General features: G+C 43.0%; 1 protein-coding gene across 2 annotated transcripts in view; it reads right to left on the bottom strand.

Annotated features, from left to right (window-relative positions):
- Positions 1-25,223, bottom strand: part of tenm4 (teneurin transmembrane protein 4) — a 286,524-nt gene that overhangs the window by 195,031 nt on the left and 66,270 nt on the right. For both annotated transcript variants that reach the window (XM_083772809.1, XM_083772808.1), the window contains exon 3: positions 22,886-23,158. In XM_083772809.1, the coding sequence (XP_083628935.1) occupies positions 22,886-23,158 (273 nt within the window). The remainder of the gene's footprint in view (positions 1-22,885; positions 23,159-25,223) is intronic.

Below are 25,223 nucleotides of genomic sequence, written 5' to 3' on the forward strand. Positions count from 1 at the left end.
CTCCGTAGACATGTGTAGACTTCAAAGGGTATGTGTGTGTGTGTGTGGGGACGACGACGTGGTAATCTGTATTAAATGGTTTCTGGGCCCTCTACCGTGGCCGGAAAAAAACAACAATGCTAATAGCCGACAATTATCAGCTTTTACGCCAGTGTGCGATTGTTGGTCTATTCTATCCTCGCAGTGCTCGCAAAGGAGGCTAGGGCGAATAAACACAATGGCATGAATAAATAATGATGCCCGCCATCCTCTGACGGTCCCTGAATGGTGAGGGGGGAGAAAGACAAAAGTTTACTTTAGCTGTTTGGGACCAAGCAGCGCCTGAAATTGTCAGCGATTCATTAGGGCTACATGTGGCATGCCTGGGGCCTCACTGAACAAAGATGGCACCGGCCCCATGCCATCATTCCTCCTGTGCGTTCTAGGCACAGGCCTAATCAAATGCAAAAAAAGTACTCCCTGAAAAGAAGAACCACATTCATTCAAGCTGTAGCAATTGAGGTCTGTATCATGTGGGCCGAAACGCTTATATGTCTGTATTTACCCAACATACACAATTTATGTATATCGTTTGCTTACATTTCCCCCCTTGCTGTTCCATGGGCTCTTTTGAGTGACCTCATGCAGAACGTAGGCGTTCTAAATTACATGTTTCTTTCATGTTAAATGATTACCATGTTCACCTACAGCCGTGGTGTCTGTGCATGCCGCTGGTGCATTATTTCTTATTTCCCCCCTTTATGGCGAAGTGCCAACCCACTCGCCTCAGTATTTTCTTTATTCTTTTGAAGGAGAGGGAAAGCAAAGCCAGGGACAAGGTAGGGCTGATTGCCTCCCAGACAAACAGCGGCTCCACAGCCTATAGGAGCACACTTGTCAGCAGAATTACATTTCATACATTTGGTGTACATGTAAGTTATTTGTTAACACTTATTGTGCCCAGAACTCTTTATAATTACCCATAGGAGGCCCAGGACGTCTGGAGAAGTCTTTAGGTCCTTTTTGAGGGGCACTAGCCCCTCCTACATCCAGCTTTTAGCTACCGTCCACAAACTTCGTCTTAAACAAACCATTGACAATGAATGGAGAATTTCTTGTCATAGTATCTGAGCAAATAGGCATATAGACAGTGTCTATTTTACAGCATGATGATACACACGGGTGTGATTTTTAATGGTATAAAACGCGGCCGTTGACAACGCCTTGCTCAGCGCTCCCGGACATGTTTTGTGCATGCACGCAGCCATTCACTTCCTTTAGTAAAAAACGGCTAGGGCAGAATTCTCCTTTAACCAAGCATCTAATTTGGAATGGGAAAAAAGACAGGGCTTTTCAAGGTAAAATCTGCCTCTTCTGCTGGGCACTCTAGCACTTTAATTTTGAAAAATGCAGGGGCATAAAAGTGTTAAAATAAGTGTTAAATAGTAAATGGCATAATGACAACTTATACGACATAGACAGTAATACCACTACACCTGATGACAATGTCGCTCTCTTCCTTGGAGACAACTGTTATAGCCTTCTAGCTAGACGTTTGATATTGCTTAGGTGCCCCATCACGAAGACCACGGAATGAAATGAAAAATTGCATCTTTTTTCAGCCATCATTATTTTTCAGCGGGTGAACGTTTTCGCTGCTGGACGCCCATCAGAAGCAAATGTCATCCCAACATTTCTACAAATGCACTTCAAAAAGTTCCCCAAGTGTGTTTCAGCTTAAATTTCTTGGTAATTTGCACAAGTCCCAAGTGATGAGGCTCCAAAAGACAGGCAATTCCTACAGCTGAGATAAGGCCAGTGTTTCCAGCGTGACAGTACTACTTTGTGAGAACCTCAGGAGGGAACCAAAATAAAAACTCCTTATGTCCAAAGCTATTTTTCTTCTTCAACGTGCACATGCTGTGAAATTTCACAGTGCTCCCAGTAGCTATAGCCTGGGAAATAAACCCGGGAGAGCCTTATCTGTCCACCACAACAAATGTTTGTCGTCAGTGGGCGTTTTTGAATTTGTGCGTGGGTAAATCACACGTATATACCGGTACTCTGCCTTCTGTTGACAATCACGGATGCTCTTGCCAAACGGGCTGTTGGAAATAACGGTGCGGCTATCTGCAAACAGCAAAAGATGTCACGCTTTTGATGTCACGCTGTTGGTTTGTCGTGACACAAAACTGATCTAGTGTAAGATAAATACTGAGTATGTATACAGTAATCCTTTTAATTCCACCATTTTACTTCGGCTGAAGTGTTCTCTAAGAGTATGCAATTTAATGTATTTTATTCATACTGAGCAGTACAAATGCATTTATATAGCGCCTTTATCCAAGGCGCTTTACAGTGATTGTGCATTTCTGCCTACCGACATGTGCACTTAAGCCTCTCCCTGATCAGACCCTACAACCTGCTCTGAGTGGTTAGATCAGCCAACACAGGGAGGCTGGCAGAACATTCACTAAAACAGCCGGACAACACGTCCCAGACTCTTCTCCCTTCTGGCTACAAAACTATGGAATTAGCAATCAGAACTGCAGACTCACTCCCAATCTTCCGCCGTAGTCTGAAAACCCACTTCTTCAGACTGCACCTAAGCCCGTAGCACTTGCCGTGATAACCTTACAGGTGTATGCAAAGGCTAAACTTCTGTAATTTAGATTTTATGTAGACATAGCATTCTATAGTGAATATTCATAGCTTCACTGTACACATTTTCTCCTGTTAGATGCTACTGTAGGTTCTAAGCTTTCTTATGATTATTGGTGACTATTTTTGTTGTATTATTACCATGTGTTGTTCTTGCTTACTGTAAATCGCTCTGGATTAAGAGCACCTGCTAAATACCAACCTAGCCCACCTATGCAATGTCAATAGTAGATCCTGAAAATTGCCGCAATACAAGCTAACAACGCAACACGCCAGAACCCAACCAAATGTAATTTAAGCTCAATGCTGATAGCATAGCACCACAGCATCTGTGAGGGGACTCCAAGCCAAGCTCACTAGTCTATATGCAATAGTAAATCCATCACAGGTACATTTTAACATTCATCACAGCATTCAGGTGACACTCAGGCAGCTGACAGTCTCAATAAGGCACATTGAGCAGCCTGGACTGAATGTGCAAGACAGTCTCTCCACCAGACACTACGCCACAGGGTACAGGCCATATTGATGTTTCACACTCCTACATTCTCATATAGGTTGTATGGATTATACCAGCGGTACTCAAAGTGCAGTTCGGGGAACCACAAGGGCCCTTGAGGTGGTTTCAGGGGGTCCCCAGCTTAATGATTGATAGTTACTTAGGAACAAAATGGACCCTTCTGCAATTCAGAACGTATACAAATCAAACCAAATGGACCCCTTTGGTTCAGATTTTATACTCTTACAGTTATGGGGGTCTGGTCTGTGGCCTATAATGCAAACTAAACTACTACAACATGAAACCCTCGTATCTGCAGCACTGTCATCACACATGACCCACATCTTCCATCACCAGCGCATAAACAAAGATCCGCATTTTGTTTCAGTGACTGTTTTTAGGCCATCTGGTACACATTATCCCTGTTTCATTATCTGCTGTTGAAAAAAGCGAGGCCTTGCGGCAGTTCGCTATAGCTAGATGTATACATTCCAACAAAAAAGCCCTGCTGGGGAGGGGAAATGAAACATGGACACAAAGGTGGTCCAGATGGTCAGACCCCCGATCTGATGCAAAAGGACCGCTTCAATCCATAACAGGGGAGACAGGAGGTTATAAATAAGAGGAAACTAAAATGTTCTGGCTGACGCCATGCTCGGTGTGTGTGCATAATTTACAAACTTTCATCATCACAACTTAAGACACACTGGTGAAATGCTCACGAGTAGTATAGTGTAACATCCATTTTGAATAGGATGCAAGTGATATTTTGCATTGTCGTTAAAATAAGTCGTTACATTTCTTTATATTCTGAGAGCAATCACTACTATGGAGTCTTTCTTTTGTTCAATCACAACTTCTCCAGCTCTTTAATAAAAAACCAGCTCAGGATAATATGTTATCCAATGAGGAGATAGAACCTCAAAATCATTAATCGACAAGTTCAATGAGTCCCGAGTTGGCGTTGGCTAGTCCGAATAGCATTGCATCTTCTTCTTTCTTTTTTTTTGTCCCCACCTGAAAATATAGTTATGTTTGTTTACTAAAGAGCCGGTTGACTGGGGGAGACCCCTGTTACTTAACCCATTAAAACCGGGAAAGCATTTGTGTCATTTTAGAATTTTGCGTCAAAAATATAAGATGTACGTGCTGAGAGCTTGTACATCTGCAATTCTTTTCAATCTTGAAAGTGTGAGAAGTACTGATTTAGAAGGCATTCGTAGAATCAACCTCAGGTCTTAAATAACACTTGAGAGCAACGATTACTATCAGAATATAGAGCTTTAAACATTTTATTTAAAAGAAAGATAATGATAGCATATTACTTACACCCCCTTTATCTCTGAGAGTGTACTTCCATGTAAACATTTGGTTACATGTGTACATCCTCTGAGTTGCAAATGGATAAAGTAACCATGAGGATTCTCCTGCACATGCAGCATCTCTCAGGCTGACATTAGAGGGATGATGAGGACTAATAAAGGTGATGGCATCGCGCACAGAGGGAGGTCATTAATCTACCATCATTCCACAGCAACTGCACATAATGGTCTTTGCTCTCCGCCCGCTCAACCTTAGCAACAATGTCTAATGCTTTAATAAGTATGAGATGTCTCCTGATTAAAAGCTATCAGCATTTTGTGGTGGTGCACTGCACTGATGTGACGAGCTGGGCCGATTAGTTTTCGAGAGCCTAATAATTGCGGTGTCGTGTCCGAGTCTGATGGGATGCATTGCACACACACCCTTCCAGCTCGGACTTTTCCCCTGTTCCTCTCCACTGGAATAGCTCATAAAACAGAAATTAGTGTCACTTTTTTAATGTCAAGCCCCCCTGACCGACACACACACACACACACACACACACACACACACACACACACACACACACACACACACACACACACCATGTGGCAGATTTTTGCAAAGCAATTTTTTTGATATTACAGATTTTGTCCAAACATCAGGCAAATCAGTAAACAGTATCTCTGATTGTCATTTGATCAACACGGATCTGTATGATTTTCCATATTCTATCCCGATCGATTAAGCTTAAAAAATGTGCAGGATTGCCTCAAAATGCCTCAAATCATGAATGCAGCGTGCAATTTCTGTGAAAATGTGCACACACATTTCCACTAGGCGAAGGACAAAATGCCACTTGAAAATGTTCAAATCAGCCTCATGGTGGCTTTCTACCTATATAACTGCACCGATATGCGTGAAACTTTGCATGCACACTCATAGAGGCCGTTTTTTTATATATTACTGGTACTTCTTCAGATTCTGTAAAAAAAATAAAAATCACGGAAATCGGTTCACAGTATCGTCATGTGATCAAATGGATCTGTTCGATATTTATAATAACATGCTAAATAGGGGCATTAAGTAGAGTAGATGCAAGTATTTAAAAGCCACCCGTTTTTTTAATTTGTATGTATACCCCCAAACAATTTTAGATTAATATATTTTGGATATATATTGTTTTCTTTTACTTTTGCCCAAAAATGCCCAAAATAGGGGCATCAAGTACAGTAGACACAAGCGAGACCTGTTTTTTATATAAACATGTATAGCTATGCCAAATAAACAACAATCGCATCTCTCCCCTGCCAATTGTGACACATTAGCAGGCCACCTGTCTCAGCTACTGCTGAACTGCACTGTCACTCCACCAAACTGCACGTCTGTTGCTATGGTAATGCACTGCCATATTGCTTTAGAACGCAGAATGCTGCATTTTCAAAATGTATGCGCAACGGGATGTTAAGTATGTGAGGGATAATAAGCCCCAAATTTATGCACATTACTGCATCCGAGCCACGTCCCGCGCGAAACACATGGCACATCTTAGAACACTGTGATGAATAATTGACTCGTCGCTGCTGGGCAGAAACCTTGTATCTCCGTATTTCAACATTTTATGTTTATTTCCTTTTTGTAAATCAGTGCCTTAATTAGTAATGTGAGTGTCTATCAAAAGATGCAAATATAGCGGATCAACAATGCATTGCAATGTGTCGCATTGCAATGCATTGTGAGCTTGTAGATCAGCTATTTTTGCTATTTTTGAAAGTGAAAGTAAAATAATGTGGTTAAGTGTTGTCTGTGGATTTTATGAATATTTAATCAATGAAAAGTATCAACTATAGCGTGTGACTAAACAATAACTACAGTACATTGGAATGATTTGAAAGACGTTTTCTCCACTTCCTGGAAAGTAACAGTTTCGGCCATACAAGGTTTCCGCCCGGCAGAGACGATTATGGAATGGATGGTGCTGAGACAGTAGCGGGGGGGAGCGGGGCTTTGGATGATCCTCCATTAGGGGACAGCTCATCCCGGCCCATGTCGTGTGCTGAGTCTGAGCGGCTACAGTGGGGCCCCTGAGCCGTGGTCGCATGACGGACCCTGGTGTGCTGTTGGGTTTCCAGACTGGCGGGGAGCTGGTGTGGAACCGCAGAGATAACTGCCCTAAAACTGTCCCACAAGGGGCTCTAAAAACCCTGCAAATTAGCCTTCAAATGAGCCAGAGAATATTCTGTACTAATCCGTGATCTGGAGCTATAAGTCTCTTCCCCACAAAAAGGCAAAAGTAAACAAATAAGTAACTCACATGAGGCATTCTGGGTGGAAATAAACATGGCTGTGGAAGTGAGGGGTGGAGCTGGGATGGTGTTGTTTGGATGTAGGCTGGGTTCTCAAACCAAGTTGGGTTGACATGATATTTCTTTGCAATTGTTGTGGAATGAAAGTTAAGTGCATGGGTAAACCTGAGACTGTAGGCAAATATCATATCATGATATTCCAAGAGTCATCATTTCACAATCATGTTCATAGTGATTTACAACATGAAAAACAACTCTTTGCATACCAGGGCAAGTGTTTTTGAAGTTAACAAAATAAATAAATAAAGAGAGAAGGGGAATGGATGATTCAATTTCTGCCAGGATAATATACCGGCATAGAGATTTGTTTTGGTTTTCTGTTCTGCACACATCCCTGTCTTCACTAGATTGTTGCCCTACTAGATCAACGTCACGTGCATTTTACCATTCTTTAGAGATTTTCCATTACAGGAAAGCATCCCATCTTGATAGGTTGGATAGCTAAAACCCAGGGTCATATCAAACAGATCTAATGTCATCGCAAAGTGCACCTTTCTTATTGTATCTATTTACTGTAAGGGACAATCATAATAATGGACTACATTTTCAAGCACCACTACTGACGACCGTAAAGACGACCCTGAAAGACACTTTTTTCATGATTGGCTGCCTCTAATCCAATGGGAGACGTACCCATAAAACCCATAGTCTGAACACCATAAAAACCCATACTCTTGATTGAAGACAGTGTGCAGGACTTTTCATTTCTTCTGAAAATGTACATGAATTCAACACTGATGACAGTGATGTCAAACAAGTATATGAAGCGCAGAAGCAGAAGCAGAAGCAAACTATGAAATCTATGAAAAGGTTTAATCTTCAATATAATGTTATACAATATGTAGTGACGGTCCCTGTTTCACTCTCTCTCAGCTAAGGGGTCCTTGCCCTGAAAAACTTTGAAGATGGCTTGCATTTTTGTGACGGTCCCTGTTTCACTCTCTCTCAGCTAAGGGGTCCTTGCCCTGAAAAACTTTGAAGATGGCTTGCATTTTCGCCAGCCATGAGAGCGACACCAACAATGTTACCGCCACTCTTACTGTGTAACAGTGGAGGTAACGAAATCAACACCATGTTGAACACCAAAAGACTTTGCCACAGCAGGACACCAAGCCACAGAGACACGCTTTCATGTGAGTGCCACTGAACAGCGGAGCCCATGCACCAAGTGGAGATCACTGGAGGGAAGACACACAAAACCAAATGGACCCGTACGCCACTTAAAATGGAGGAAAGAGCCACGAAGACTGGAAAACTATGTTTGATATCCAGCCTAATAAATTACGGTAATATAGAATAGGAGTTTTAGCATCTGAAAAAATGCATTTGCCACTAAGGGCCCTTTTGCCTTGAAAAACAGATATTTAAGGTAACAAATAAAGATTTCACATTATACTAAATTCGAGCAAGCTTTCTAACTCAACTACAGCTGTGAATCTAACATGCTTACTATCACTCTGTCAGCGAATGTGTACCTGTGTAAACGAATATCACAGCCCACATTGTTATGGTTGGCCCAGGTTCATGTCTTATGGCCCTCAAACAGATGTTTGCCCACGGCCACATTCAATGCATTAAACACTTTTGAAACACATTGCACATATTGGAAAAACACACAAAGAACGTTCAAGTCATCTGTAATACAAGACACCGACCGGATCCTTGTCGTATCATCCGTTTTCTGGAGTTTTGTTTTGTGACCTCCAAATGGATTTGATTTATGAGCAATAGTTGCCCAAAATTCAACTCCTCTCTCAGTGCAGAGCTGCATCCCGTTCCTCCAAAATGTTTCAGTGTTCTGTTACTTAATCAATTTCACCATCACTGAATTTAGCTTTTCTTTTTATTATTGACTTGGCTCAAGTTGGTTCCAATTTCCACCAGGCCACTGTCCTTTTCATGCTGTATTTTAAAAGCTGAATGTGACTATAAGGCAGTCCAATGCACTAATTGTGCAATTAGCCTCAGTAAATCAGCCTTTCCTTCCGTCTCTCTCTCTCTCCCTCTCCCTCTCTCTCTCTCTCTCTCTCTCTCTCTCTGTGTGTTCATCCTGGCTGTCTCTCCTACACTGTCTCGCTCCCAGCCTTCATTCTGTCTGTCTCTCCTACACTGACTTCCTCCCAGCGTCCATGCTGTCTGTCTCAATGAAGGAAGCAATACATAAGGAATTGATTGATTGATTGAAATATTTATTAACAGTTTGTAGAATTTACAGTAAATTTTAAGCACAAACTCAATACAAAGACTGTTAACTGTGAGTGGACGACCCAATTAAGCATTACACTTGTTTACAACAGGGTCCACATTGTTCAATTCATCAAAACATTTAGAGACATACAAATAGACACTTCTATGTAGCTAAAGAACAGAACAGGAATTCATCATATAGGAAGCAAAAAGGGAAAAGATACATATACAGTGAGGGGAAATGGGGCGGGGGGGGGGGGGATTCAGATTTTACAGAGGCCAGTTTCGAATTGCAGCCATCCGTAGGTGCCCTTTGAGAGCGGTTTTGAAGGAGTCAAACCTGCAGTTTGTTCCTGTCCGAGACCAGCAGTGCTGAGTCATCTGCGAACAGGAACAAGTTGCAGTCACAAGCTGAAGTCATGTCGTTAACATATATTAGGAACAGTAAAGGCCCTAGTATGCTTCCTTGTGGGACGCCACAGCTCACTGGGAGGGGAGGGGACAGTGTTCCGTTCACCTCCACCATCTGTTCTCTCCCCTCCAGGTAGGATTGCATCCAGCTCACTGATGTGCTATCAAAACCAATAGCTTTAAGCTTGTTAACCAGTATGGAGTGGTTCACGGTGTCAAAAGCCTTTTGGAGGTCCAGCATGACCATGCCGCAGTATTTTCCAGCGTCCACCTCGTGTTTGATGTGGTCGCTCAAATAGAGGAGGCATGTGTCAGTGGAGTGGGATGTTCTGAAACCAGATTGGAACTCGTACAGCAATTTCTTAGTGGCAAGATACTTTTCAACCTGTTCATAGACTATTTTTTCCATCACTTTCGAGATGGAGCTTAGAATAGAAATAGGGCGGTAGTTGCCGGGTTCTAATTTACTCCCTTTTTTGTACAAGGGGGTTACTTTGGCCAGTTTAAAATCTTGGGGGACCTGTCCCTGTTTGATGGAGAGGTTAACTATGTGGGTGATGACTGGAGCTATGGAAAAGGCTGAGTCTCTGAGAAATTTGGAGGGGATATTGTCATGGCCAGTGGCCTTGTGGGGTTGGAGGGCACTCAGTTTTTTAAGTACCTCCTCGGTTGTTACCATTGCCATTTTGAAATCATCTTTACAAACACCAAGGTTTTTGTAGAAGGCTTTGATGTGCTCTACACCAAAACGCCCAGAGTGGGAGGGCAGTTTGCTAACCAGCTTTGTTGCAATGTTTGTAAAGAAGTGAAGTGACTGTCCATTCTCCCCTTCAAAAAAAAAGGGATGGATTTCATACTGAATCTTATAATTTGAGCTATTTCTGTGGTCTCTCGGTCTACATTGACATCTTTGCAATAGTGTATGTGTAGAACCACAAGCATAGCTTAGAACTTCCTTTTTCACAGGGACAACACTGTCCTTGAGAGCCAAAAAGCCTTTACTAAGTGTGAGGATAATAAAAACACCACATTGGGTTTCAGTAATGAAACCTTACAGTGTAGCTTTGCAGACTGGGGTGTGCGTGTGTGTGCACGCCGCACGTGCATGCCTACGTGCCTACTTTCCACCTGTAGTTCCCATACAGAAAACAATATAAAAAAAGAGCACATATAAACATTACTAAAATGTTGCAAAGTAAAAAGGCCTAGTTTTTACCTAAAATACAAGACTCAATCTTGAAGCTAGAGAAACAAAGACTGCCGAAGAAGAAAACCTGCAACACTCCAATTTAGAAGGGTGAATTATTGTAGGTGCAAGGCTCAAAGATACTCAATTAAAAGAAGGAATGCCAGCTCGTCAGAGGTAAAGGACATTCATTGAGGGCTGGCATTCCTTCTTCCAATCTTGAAGCTACCAAAGAGCCATGGTGCAACGCGTTGTAAGCTTGTAGCTCAGCAATTTTGAAAATCTCTTGGAAAAGAATCACACCCGTGTGAAGTGAGGGGCGCTCTTAACCTTCTAAACTAACAATCTCTAATTGTCATTTAATCTTTATGTAGGACAAAAATACCGATTTGCTCAGACACATATGACGTAAATTATCCATTAATTTACGTCATATTTGGTGGACATTTGATCTAATTTTTCATTTCATTGTCAATGGCAAATATTGAGACGTGTGGGGACAAAAGCTGTATATAGGAGGGATTAGCGCCCATCAAAAATAGCCCATCTACAAGCTCAACATGCATTTGGGGTTCAATCTGAACCGTGGACCCCCATCCTAAAATATTTTGTTCCAGGGACGCCCCAGAAGCAAAGATTTTAGTTACAAATGTTTGCTTTAAAAAACATATATTCAAAGATTTGCAACAATTTTCAAGATATTTCAAAACAAACAGGTCTACAAGCACATAGTGCGGCACCAAGTGACACGCTATGGGGTTGTATATGTTATTCTTTAATAACCAAAGCCCAAAAAATGCTTTTAAATGTCTTGATGAATTGAAGACCACAATGGAAACACTTAAGCCCTCAGGGCTTTTTGTGGTATCCTTTTAGCATCATTGTATAATCGTACTACTGTACTATATTGTTTTTTTTTAAGTATCAAATCAATGAACATTGCAATGAGACGCGGTTTGAGCTTGCACAGTAGATCGGCTCTTTTGAGAGATTTAGTGTAGACTGAAAAAAAGTTATTCAGAGTAACTTTGTAAGTCTGTTTCACTAAGACTAGAGGTTTTAACTACAGTATAATGTAAGAAAGAATTCTCCTCACCCCTTCCTTCCCCACATGGACTGAACGGTGCACAGACAAATCACTTCCATCTACTGTACGCTTGGCTGAAGCTAAGTCTTCGCAGAGTGTTGTAATTGGGTTGCTTTATGAAAGTGGCTCAGTGGGATGTCGGGTCAGTCAGATTTGACTACCGCAGTAGTAGTGCACTGAAGCATGTGGATTTCAACTCAACACGCACATGAAAACTGCACGTCCAAAACGAACCCGATGCCTTCAACATCATTCTGATTAGAGAAAATGGAGGTGTTAGAAGAACTCCCCAAAACATAAATGTTTAAGTCATCTGTTACCACATACGTTTTAAGCAAAAAATATATCATCTTTCAAAACTGCCCCTCAAAACCCAGCCTCTTCAATATTGCTTTTCCCCAGCTAACTATTTTTATTGATTTGTTTGTTTGTTGTTTCCCCATGCCCCCCATGTAAATCGCCTTTGGGTACTAGTGGTGTATACATTTGAGATATTATTATTATTATTAAAACACAATTAGATATGTAGCTATCTGAAATATCTCTAATAATAGAAAACAGCGTTCAGGCCACAACACGTTATACAGCAGAAAGAAGCTACTGTAATTGACCCTATTGAGTGTATTGTGTCATGAAGGACACAAAGTCTCCCCTCAGTATCCTAGGGGGAAAACAACACATTGTTGTTCAAAGGCGGGAATGTTTATTATAATTCAATTATCGGACGCATGCAGACCTCAGAGAGCCGTTAATGTGCATATTTGAATATATTCATAGATTTTTCTATCAAAGCATTTTCCCATTGTATCAATATTACAAGTGACCAGCCTGTGTGTGCACGTGCTTGCATGCGTGGGTGCGTGTGTTTGTGTGCACGCCCTGTATATGCAGTCTTGGTCATTGTTCCTCCAAGGTCACTTTGAGAAACCCCATCCCTGCGGTGCTACCACACTGCTGTAAAACATGCCCTAATGAATCCAGCCCCTGTAATACAGGAAATGTGTCGTCTTAATTGGAAGTCTGATTTCACTCCACTCCGAGCGAGTTCCTAGTACAGCGGTAGCAGGACTCCGGGGAGATGGCGGTTCAAAGGACGAGAGGAAATTAAAATGCATCTTAAATGTTGGAGCGCGTATCAAAAGAAAATCAGCGTGTCCACCTCGGGAGGGCGTGGCAGCAGCCGGCGGCACAGCGATATTACCGTGTCCGTTCTTTTTAAGCTGTAACATGAAGGTTCTTTCCTGTATCAAGCACAGCAGTCTACTCGTGGCTCGTTGAATATCGCCTAGAGATGTACTGATACCATTGCTTCCTGTCCCGATACCGATTTCGATTTGCGTATCGGTCCATACCAAGTACCGATCAGATACCAGTGTGCAATTTAAACACATCTAGGACAGGCTCCAGGGACCATCTGGGTTCCTCGAGGGGGTTCCAAATGGACCCTTACAACTCTTAAGAGTGTACAAATGGAACCAAATTGGTTTATTTGGTTCCATTTGTACACTCTCAGAGTTATGGGGGTCGACCCGGTCCTTGAAATTAAAAGGTTTGAGAACCACTGATCTGTATATATATAAAATAATCAATTAATAATTGTTAATGTAAGCCTAAGGTTAGTAAAGCGATAATGTAAACAGTATAGTACAGTATAAAACAGTTATGCAACATTAATTGAAGCAATCAAAATATGACTGCAAAATAAATATCATTATATCATCGTCTGGTATCAGAAGACTAGCATACGTTTTAGAAGAGTATACTGTGCATGGTGTTTATGGAAAACATTGATATTACTTTGTATCAATCAATCAATATAGGACTTAACCCATTCTGGACGGGAACCCCTTTTGGTGTTTTAACTAAGCATTATGTTATACTTTAGGTATTGAAAAATAGCATCTACAAGCTTGTACTGTAGGTCTGCTATTTATTTTTAATCGTGAAAATGCGGCACACATCTTTGAATATATATTCTTTCAGAAGACTTTTTATTTTATTTTTCGACGTCAGGCCTAAATGGGTTAAACAACACATTTGTATTTGTTTAACGTCAATCTGTCATCAATGCTCTATAATGATGATTATAGTTCGCTGCTTTGCAACCTCTGTATATTAACAGCAGCTACTTATTTGGAACATTGCTACATTTTTTGGGGAGGTTTACTTAAAGCCGTCTTCAGTCCAAATGGCACAATGCAGCAGCCGTGGCAGGAATAACTGAGTGCCAGCGGAGTCATTTTCTCAGGAATGGCCATCCGTCTGCATGGCAGCTAGTTAGATACTGAATGACCAGAGTCAACAATAACAGAAGATAATAGGAATGAAAAGAAGAAGTCATCGAAGACTTTGCAACAATGGCCATCTGAAGTAGAGCCAGGCAGATGTTTGGACGACATCGGTATAGGGCCAGGCAATTATAGAGGGTATGCGCGTGACATCATCATCAAACCAGGAAGTTATGCAGGAACGCCTACTGAGTGGCAAAAAACTACTTTCTGGCCTTGACAGCCCATACATCCAAACAGAAAAGTCCTATCTGATTGCATTAAACAACATTAAACAATGTTAAACTCACTTTGCATGTTGCTTTGCCACTCAATGTGCCATTCACTTTAAGCATGCGCATACCCTCTATTGCGCCTGATGAAGACCTTGTAGGTCCAAACGTTGCAATTGTTACCTCTTAATAAAGTAAGTCTCGGAGCTCTAGAAACTAGCGTGGGGATGTTTTTTCTCCTCTTTGATGTTTGCCTTGATGCCTGACATCCAGCACCTGGTCTAAATATAGGCTTTGATTTCTCTGTGAAGAAATGCCACTTTCCAAAAACGCTCATATCCTGGTGGAAACCTGTGCCCCAAGGGCCACTTTTTCTAGTTTTGGACATGTTATTATAGGATATTTTAAACTCAGCATCCTGATTGACGGGATGGCTGACTGCCGAGTGTGACCGTTAGGCCTGTCACGGTGTCCGGTGATACCGGTGTTACCGGTGGGCGGGCACGCCACCGAGTACATTACTTGCACACTGATAGCACCGTTTTATTATTATTTTTAATACTAGACTATTTATTTTCTCGTGTACCCTATAAAACCACTTCAGTTCATTTTCGTGTTGCACCCGTGTGCTTATAAGCAGGTTATCAATACTTTAGTCAGATAACAGGTTGTATTATTATTATTATTATGAAGAGAACAAAAGTGATCTGCTCTTTAACGGGGCTGCAGCAGGCAGAGCGAGCTGTCTGAACACACACAAGCATGGTGTCAGATTTCACTTTCGCTTTGGTGACAGGTCTAGTTGCATTTTTTGACCGTGCCTGCCTATACTGCCTAAAGCCTCGACGTAAGTAATTACTTTGGAAGTGCAAGCGCTGTTGTAGTTTGTTTCTAAACTTTCTGGATCAATGCGAGGCAGGTCTATTAGGACACCTAGTGGTTGGATTCGGTGTTACCGGTTTAACCGGTGTTGAGAAGCACGGTGGAAACGGTGGGAAAATTCTAACTCCGCGACATCTCTAGTGACCGTGGACCAGGCCTCTTCATGGAGCCCATCAGAAGTGTGACAGTGGACCAGGCCTCTTCATGGAGCCCATCAGAAGTGTGACCGTGGACCAGGCCTCTTCATGTAGCCCATCAGAAGTGTGACCGTGGACCAGGCCTCTTCATGGAGCCCATCAGAAGTGTGACCGTGGACCAGGCCTCTTCATGGAGACCATCAGAAGTGTGACAGTGGACCAGGCCTCTTCATGGAGACCATCAGAAGTGTGACCGTGGACCAGGCCTCTTCATGGAGACCATCAGAAGTGTGACAGTGGACTAGGCCTCTTCATGGAGCCCGTCAGAAGTGTGACCGTGGACCAAGCCTCTTCATGGAGCCCATCAGAAGTGTGACAGTGGACCAGGCCTCTTCATGGAGCCCATCAGAAGTGTGACCGTGGACCAGGCCTCTTCATGGAGCCCATCAGAAGTGTGACCGTGGACCAGGCCTCTTCATGGAGCCCATCAGAAGTGTGACCGTGGACCCGGCCTCACAGAGCACGACCTGGACCAGACGTGGACCAGGCCCCTCCACGGAGCCCACTCTGTCTATCTCTCTTCTATTCTTTCTTCCTATTCAAGCTCAGGGCTTGTCGATCTGCTATTTTCAGCAAAGACTTTCCCAACCCAGAAAACAGAAAAGACCCTAGTAGCCTACTGTAGAGCCCTGAGGGACTCCGGTTAACAATACTGTATAGAGCTTAAGTGGTGAAGGACTTAAGTTATTTTAATTAATTTCTTTGTTTGCATAAAGTCTGATTATATGCAAACAACTGAAAATGTTGCACGCACGCACGCACGCACACACACACACACACACACACACACACACACACCCACACCCACACCCACACACACACACACACACACACACACAAAACATTGATAATCAGCGGTCTAAGACTCTTCTAAATCGAGATGATCGTCAGACTCCAAAACCAGGCATCCGTTGGGCTGCAGCCTGAAGTAATCAACTCTCCGGCTGAGACATTTCACAGAGAATAGCCAACACAGCACAACCTTTAGGTCATTGGTTTGGCTGCAGACGTACAGGTAGCATTTCTCAGAGGACCACACATTCCCTTACAGACAGCCAACCGCACTACCTTCAAAGACTCCAGTTACCAAGCCTCCCCTCCACCCTCAGAGCCCTTAACCCCCGTCTTTCAACAGTTCAAAGGTGACTAAGTGTTGACACATTGCACATGACAGCTGATATAGGTGGCATGGGAAGAACTGGAGCCATCCTCAATATGTGTGTTCACACTTTTGGCTGGGAGCAAGCTTATTACATTTCATAGTGTAATATGTCATAATGTGACATTTTCTCACAACACCTTGAAGCAACATCTCACACCAACACACAACCCACATTCACATTAAATTATGTATAAAAGAATGCTGCTGCAGACTGATTCATGTTAACAATGAAGATGAACCCTATTGCTGAAACGAGGCATGCAGTCTAGCCACTTTCATCTGACAACTGCACATCAATACATAATGCTCCTACCCCAGCTAAAAGCATGATCACATCAGCACATTAGCCGCTACGTGCCTTGAAGGTTAAAATGCTGATTGATGGCTTCTGTTTAATCATGCAGGGGGGGGGGGGGGATTGTAACTGAATTGAGAAACTATACCATCACTCATCTTCAAATCTTTTATTTTACGTGGCTCTCCAAACCATTAGTGAATGGACGCATTTTTATCTTTCTTACAGAAAGATCTATTCTGTCCAGTGGATTACATAGTGTCAATACGTTAAAGGCACTGACAATCTTTAGAATGTATCACAAGAGACTGCACTTTCTGGAATCAGAGGGAAAGGGGTTCCAAATAGTCTCCTAGATTAGACATTTTGGTGTTGTGCAAGATCACGTTGCATCTCAAGAGATAAAAATGAAAAAGCAACTACTGTAAATCTTTCATCAGCTTCCAGGATAATTCCAGCCTTGTCTAGGGTTAGCTTTGTTACAAAGATGATTTTCAATTCTATCCTTTTTAAAACGTTTGCAGAGTTTAACTGTGATATGTTGCAGACCGTGCATTCATGATTGACTCATCCAGGGGATGGATGCCCCATTGGCCCGCGGCATTAACATTGCGTGTGTGCGTACGTGCGCATCAATCAGATTTGAGTGGTAGCACATTTCACACCAGAGTTAGTATTTAAACTTCATGATCAGTATCGACTGTCATGTAAACTATTATGTCACTATTTCAATAGAGCGAGCCCAAGTAGAACATCTACAGAGTTATTCTTAATTAAACACGGTGCTATACTCGTATACCTCTTACAGCCAAAACCATGTCATTATCATTCTTACTCCACACAATGTGATCCTGTCAAAAGAATTGTATTACTGTAAGAAAACATAATTATAGTCTCTGTGCAAAACGCTAGCATGATGACGACTGCTCAAATTAAATCCACCCCAACAGGCAATTACTGTCCATTACCGTTTTAAAAATGAAGCAATTAAATAGTAGTTGGACATTCTGCTAAACTCACACGTTGCTTGTGAGCTGCAGTCAGCTGACACGGGGGCAAAGTAAGAAAAAAAAGATGAAGAGGTAGTGGAGCAACTCCCCCTGTAATATTTCCTTCACAATCTCTACGTTTGCCCAATGCCTTATATCCTCCAAAATGAGCAAGCTACAGTAATATAGTATGAAATAATATGGAAACCGAAATGGATCATGAGAAGACCAACATGAAACATCACACCTATCAATGCTGCACACACAGGTTTTAGTATACATTTAGTATACATGATACGGTTGATAATGCTGCGTGTTTGGTCGTGTAAACTAATTTAAGATTTAAATGTATGTTTTATTTTTCTATGTTTATCTTGTCTATCCTTGTTTTATATTGTGTTTTTGTGCTCATAATGTCCATTCTGTTGTTGTTGCTTGTGTTTGTTTTTTCTATCTATTTGTAAAATACATTGTTTCAAAAATGATGACTCCGAATAGGATTGCTTTGCTTGTAATATCGGACCGCTAACGTGTCGTGAAGGGACCATCTTACATCCTCAAAGCCCATGTTGGAGCAAGATCAAAGTACAGCTAAATATATCTCCCACGATCGATAGTGTGTGCAGATCTCCTGCGAGGTGCGATTGGCTGTGAGCGAGTGCGCAGCCGTGCAGCAAAGCCCTGACAGAGAGCTCTCTGGAACTAATTCCATTTTGTCGTTTTGTCTAGAGCGCAGCGGCCTAAGTCCATGTGCAGGCCCTGGCGCTGCATTATTAATCTGGGCAGGTTGCGCGCGGCACACGTGAACAGCAGCGAGACCGCTCCTCTCTGGTGTTCTTCCAGCGCATCAGCAGCAGCACTGCAGTTTCTCATGGTTAGAGTTAGAACCACTTAAACCTGTTATACTTCATTGACCGGGGTCCCCCAGGGGTCTGAACCTGGTCTCCTCCTTTTTCTCTCTACACCAAGGGCTCCATCTTGCGCCACCCTTATCCCTTATCCCTAAACTAATTTGCCATTTTTTGAAAAACTATTTAAAATAGTTCAACTCGCCGTTCTACATCGAGACATTGTGAGCTTGTAGATCGGCTATTTGAACTATTTCAAAAAGGTATTTTAAAAGGAAACTATTTCAGACTTTTTACTTGTAACGGAGTACTTCTACATTGCAGTATTGATATTTTTACTTTTTCCCACCACCGCAGGCAGCACACATCTGAAAACCGCAGGGGAGAAAGCAGACAGCTCTAGCGCCGTCTCCAGCACCCTGCGGGCTGGGCCGCGTGCTGTGCTGATCAGCCTATGCACAGACGAGAGCTGTGACTCAGCAGCTAGAAGAAACACCCCGGGGGACGTCCCCCCGAGGGACCAGAAGCAGTGTGTGTGGTGGTTGATAGGTGCATGCGTATGCACCACTGTGACACACACACACACACACACACACACACACACACACACACACACACACACACACACACACACACACACACACACACACACACACACACACACACACACACACACACACACACACACACACACACACACACACACACACACACACACCCACACACACCCACACACACACACACACACACACACACACACACACACACACACATTCCATGAATGTCCCGCACTCCCGCTGAGCATGAACACGTATACAAATATAGATTGCATGTGTTGTTCTTCCTATTTGAAGAAAAACACACATTCCCACAGACCTGCTCACAGACTCACCTGCCCACGCACACACACACACAAACACAGAAATGCCAAAATGCCACTGAGAGAACAAGAATGTTCAATGCATGGCAATGCAATTTCATGTATTAACACATTCCCTGGGGATCACGCTATTCCCGACTATTTTCTCATTGTCTTTTCGTGCGGAACACGCTACGTATTCCTGCCTTTTGTTTTATATGTTTTATTCAATAGAAATCGATGAGTCACACTGGCTTGCTAGGGCTTCTGGGAGACTGAGTTACAATGTTAGTCTATATGGCTCGTAATGGCCGCATCCCTGCGCTGCTGTTCCTCCTTGATCTTTGTTATCCACGGGATATTTTTTACAAGTGATCACAATATTTTAAGGAGGATATTCATGAAACGGAATGATCGTGGCATGCATGGTTCTTCAAAGGTTAGTGAAAACATGGGCAGGGAACTGGAGTTAAAGACGCAGTCTCGTGTTAAAGGAATGAAACAATAGCACGTTGTGAGTCAGAAACGTACCAGGTGTCAATGTGCCACGCACCCTGAAGGTCTGTTGTAAAAGGCACGGCAGTACAGTACACCAGTGAAACATCTGGAGAAATTATCGTTTCAAAAACGATTCCTCATTTGCATGCACGCATGCATTAGCAGCCTGGTCAACGGAGTCACATGTGCAGAGGGGAGAAGTACCCAGCGGCTTGAATATATTAAAGCAGAAAAGTAAATGGTTTGTTGATTTAAAGAGATTAAAGCAAACACAACCAAGGCAGCTCGATGGATTTTAATTAACTTGCCATATATAAATTGTATGTTATTAGCCATTACTGAATTAAATGCTGAATGCAAGTGCTTTTTCTGCTTGGACGCCTGGAATAAAAAGACAGGCATTGTGTGTGTGTGTGTGTGTGTGTGTGTGTGTGTGGGGGGGGGGGGGGTGGTATTTCCACAGACACAGCCTAGCCCACTGTGGCTTGTTTTAACATTCCATCGCTGTTGGGCAGAAATTAAGCTTGCATGTTCAAAAGCACTACTTTTCAGGAAATGGAAAAAGGAAGCCGTGTTCCAATGGATACAATGTATTTAGTCACAAGCTCTTGTTAATACCTTTCTGCGGTTAGATATTCATAGACACATAACCATTTCACTTGTCACAGTTTCAAAAGGTTTCTAAAATAGCTTGAGCTTGTAACTCTGCTACTTTTGATGCTGTAGTGTGACACTGTAGTGTGATCAGAATGTGGAGATAAAGACGTTTCTGGCCGACAGCGACAAAGTTCAGTTGGTGGTCTAATCCAGAGAGACTTGAAGCACATGAAATGAGCAGTGCCGTGAGTGCCAATAAGTACACATCCCCTGAAAACACCCATCCAGGGAGATCCTCTTTAATTATGCACAACGGCAACCAAAACCACGTCCCCGTTGCCACTCAGATCCGATCAAGCAGATGCGGGGTGCAGTGTTCTCTGCCCGAGTCATCCACTTCCAACAGCCCTTTCTGTCAGTTATAATAAGAAGCTAATACATAATGTGACACACTCTGAAATGCAAAACTATTCACCGTGGCATGCGTGTGGGGCGGGGTGTTTCTTCTAGCTGCGGGGCCTGCAGGGGCAATTAGAATCTTTTGCCGCTGGGTCCGTGATGAGTTCCTCTATCTCTGAATGATGCTGGGTGGAACAGTGTCGTAAATCTGCCAGTGAATATGCATGACTGCAACAGAGGGGAGCTCCGATTTGTAGCCCCCAAATCCAAAAAATGGAGAAATATAAAATAAAATAAAAAGCGGAGGCTAAATGATCAAGGCCTGTGTTAGCATAAACACTGTTCTGTCTTTTCTTGCCGAAAGCATTTCATGTTTAGCAGCAAATTTGGCATCCAAGTAATTATTACACTGCAGGTCAGTTTATCAGCAGAGAATGGCTGAGGAAAACTAAGCCGACGGTTCAAAAAGCATTTCCTCTTTCAAACACAATTCCTTAAAATCATGACTGTGCACTAACAATGGTCTATACAATTTGAATGACAATACCGTCAACAAAGCTATTATTTTCTGGCTTTTTTCTCTCCCTGCTCCGTCCACATGAGCTTTAAACGCAGGGCCTTATACACTTGACATGTCTCATTGTGACATATTCCCAGAGCGGACGTGACCTTCTATGCTGCATTGGGCCCCTGGGGCCCAAATTAGAAACACCAAGTCACATGACAATGGAGCCAGTAAAGCTGCCAACCTACCGACCCCCCCCCCCCCCCCAACCCCTCCCCCATTTCTCCAAGGACTGATGTCACCATGAGCCACCTGCCGAGGCCTTGCCAAGAGGCCACATCCACGCGACAAAGATAAACACTGCAACTATGCATTGTTACTGTTTGTAGTCCTAATGTAGCGCCTAATGTTTCCCACCGCTGCCACCAATGTAGTGCCGGCCACAGCTAGAAGTATATGCAGGCTTTAGACTATCTTTAAGGACAGATGTCAAGGAGTTGTCTCATTGGAATGCCACCGGTAGCTCTGTTTATTCAATCCTCCTCCACAATACAAACTGACGCACAACAACACTGCGTCATCATTTCACGACAGCCTTCAGGCAAAACCAAACGATCCCCGAGCCTATACATAAACACCCAGAAATGTGTCCAAAATGGGTTTGGGTTCCAAGCCAGATCTCAATGTTGTTTTCAGCTTACCACATGGTTTTCAATTTATGCAGAAAGTAAGGTATGTATGTGGTTAATACTGTGAAATACATACACTTGAACCCTATTATACTTAGTTGACCGGGTCCCCCAGCGCTCTATGATCACTGCTCAGTCCCTTACCCCAACACAGAATCTGTTCTACTACAAAATGTGAAAATCATAAGTCTTGGTTTGCTACAGGTCTCATTTTCTTAAATTCTTCCCAAACTCAGTGCTAACATTCTGTGATCAGAGCGCATAGGGTAGCCTATATCTCCCATCAAAAAGAGATCCCTGTAGTGCTCAGACTGCTAGACTGCTTTGTATTTGATGTACAGTAGAGGCAAAGGTATTACGCCCCAATTTCCATGTCTTAGGGTTGCTCCTACAATGCTACGTGTTTTTCCCTCTAGCCTGAATAATAAGCTGTTCTCTCTAAGTTTCCACTGAATAGATATGTAGATATGCAGTAGATATGCTTAATGAAATTTGTCACCTTTTGTCAGAATAAAATAGTTATATCTCGAGGCTCCAAAACTCATCAAGGCAATTTGAAAGAGAGAGGGAGAAGATATGATTCATACTATGCCTAATTCACCACAGCCTTTGTCTGTTATAGTCTCGAAGACATGGCAGGTTACTCTGCAGAAGCAAACACAACCTTTCCTAGATAAACCACAGATGGCCACGGTTTAGCATGTTAGCAAACGGTATGCTTAATATCAGCAGCTAGCAGAGGATCCTGAAAAAGACAAGACAAGGCACCACACTGCATAGTCCTTACCGTTCTCCGTGTTCTCGTGTTCGGTGTCGGTGAGGGTCAAGTTGGAGTTGGCCCTGCTGGACAGGCAGGAACTGCGGCCCGACTTGGTGTTGCTGCGGCCCCATAACCGGACGGCGTGCTCCGGCGACATGATGCCGTCTGTCTCTGTGTCTGCGTCTGACCCGACGCTCACCGAATACTCGCGGTGAGGCATTCCCAGGTCGCTCCTGTATGTGGCCACATGGGATGGGAGGGCCTCGCCAAAGCCAAGGTCTCTGAGGGAGAAGTCGGTTCCTGCAGTGTGCGACAAACACATGGTGGAAAGAAATTACATCTGCAATGTGATCCATGCTTCACATTCAAACCCCAGGTCTCCTGCATGGGAAACCAAACATCTATCTCCCAAACAAAGACGAAGCTCCCATTGGGCTTTCGCCAGGTTTACGCTCCCTTTTTTGGTGAACGTTATTTTGGCCAATCTGTATGCGCTGTAGCTCACTGGTATAATTTGAATCTCTCATGCGGGAGACCTGAGCTAGAATGCTGGTATGTATCGCCTTGGGAACAAACAGAAGCCTATCTCCTGTGTGTCCATGATGCTAGTATGTCACAGGGACTTCTCCCCCCACTCTCTCAAAGTAGAGAGACATTGAGTATACCTTTTTTTAGGGGTGCTAGCCCCTCCAATGCATGGCTTTCCAAAATTATGTCATAGGCCATGTTGTTCGGCCACTCACGCAATGTCCAAAGCTCCTCCGATTTATTGATCAACTTTGATCATTCAAATACCTCTGTGTCACGATGGATCTGGAACTTTATTTAAAACACCATATTGATCTAACCGTTAACAAAAACCTATGGCAGCCTGTGCTCACTCTACCCATCCATCAACTGTTTCTCCTTTGAAGTGAGGAAAATAATCTATGCCGACATTGTATACCAAAACACCACAGACACTCGCCTCAAAGGAGAAAGGGAGCAAGCTAACTGTACCTGTATGTGTATGTCCTGTGTATTTGTACTGTATGTTATGTTATGTTGCACCTGTGTGTACACCATGTGTACTTGCACTGCTGTAATGTTGTTGTATGTAAAAGTCTATTGACTTTTAACTAATTGTCTGCCGCAAGGTAGCGACAGAGGCCAGTTAGCTGTGCCACGCAGAATACAGCAGATTACCATGTTTTCACATTCGGGTTACTTGCTCGCAGACCTCCATAGTAAGATAGTAGTAAGCTACTTGTGTTAGCAGTAGCTCACGCTGTTTATCTTTCACCAGAAACGGGAGTCGGGAGTGATGCGATAAAAAAATCACGAATCACATCCGAACCTCGGATGGATCATCACCACCACGGACAGCGCTCGTAGTTTCAGAGATACGAGGCAAGGAAGACTACTTTGAATGCGAGCTCTATGGGGAGCTCTATGTGGCCGTGCGCAAAACTCCTGGTGCTATGGGTGACGAAGGTGTTGCCTAGCAACCGGGTCAGTGTTGAATGTTGCTTTTCAGCGAGACAGTTTCATATCGATAAAGTACATTAAATGACAGAGAATTCCATCAGAAGCAGACAGCGGTTGGATTTTAAGTGACGGAATATTCAGTCAAAAGCAATTCATGTTTGTTTAGAGCCTATAATTATAAATTCCCCATTGCTAGCCAAGTCTATAGACTGTAATGTTTGTTCGGGGCAGTAAATGACAGCATAAGATGTCACCTTGCTGATATAAATACTGCCCTCACTGCGCACAAGTGTGATTTCTTTATAGTAAGACAAGTATATGATATGTTGTCTACTTTTACTCACTTAATACTTTTACTGTGCTTTAAAAGCCACAGTTTGAACCATGCTAGACATCATATAGAACGTGTTAAGAATTCACAAGTATTCTACTTTGCAACTGCAAGAGGGAGATTGCAATTGCATAGAGTGACTCTAAGTTTTATCGCAACACTTCCCCGATGCTTGGGGAAGATTTGGAGTTGAAATTACTTTCTTCAAGTGGAAGCTCGGTCACAGTCCTGTGTGCGTACGTGCGTGTGAGAGAGAGAGAGAGTGACAGTGAGAGAGAGAGAGAGAGAGAGAAAGAGAGAGAGTGAGAGAGAGAAGGTGCGTGCGTGTGTGACGTGTTGTTCAGTCAGAGCATCTACTGACCATCTACTATGTAATTTGAGCACAGGTAGTTGTCTCCACCAGGCCGAAGGCATGGGGAGAGAGTATGTTTTGCACTCCGTCCGTCCGTCCGTCCGTGTGTGTGTGTGTGTGTGTGTTAGGGCATTAACCAAACGTGATTTTTGATAGTCGACTCGACTACCATCAAAATCGATTTATAGTCGATTAGTCGGCGGTAAAATATGATA

Source organism: Protomyctophum parallelum, assembly GCF_964188405.1.
Source record: "Protomyctophum parallelum genome assembly, chromosome: 9".
Classification (NCBI taxonomy): Eukaryota; Metazoa; Chordata; class Actinopteri; order Myctophiformes; family Myctophidae; genus Protomyctophum; species Protomyctophum parallelum.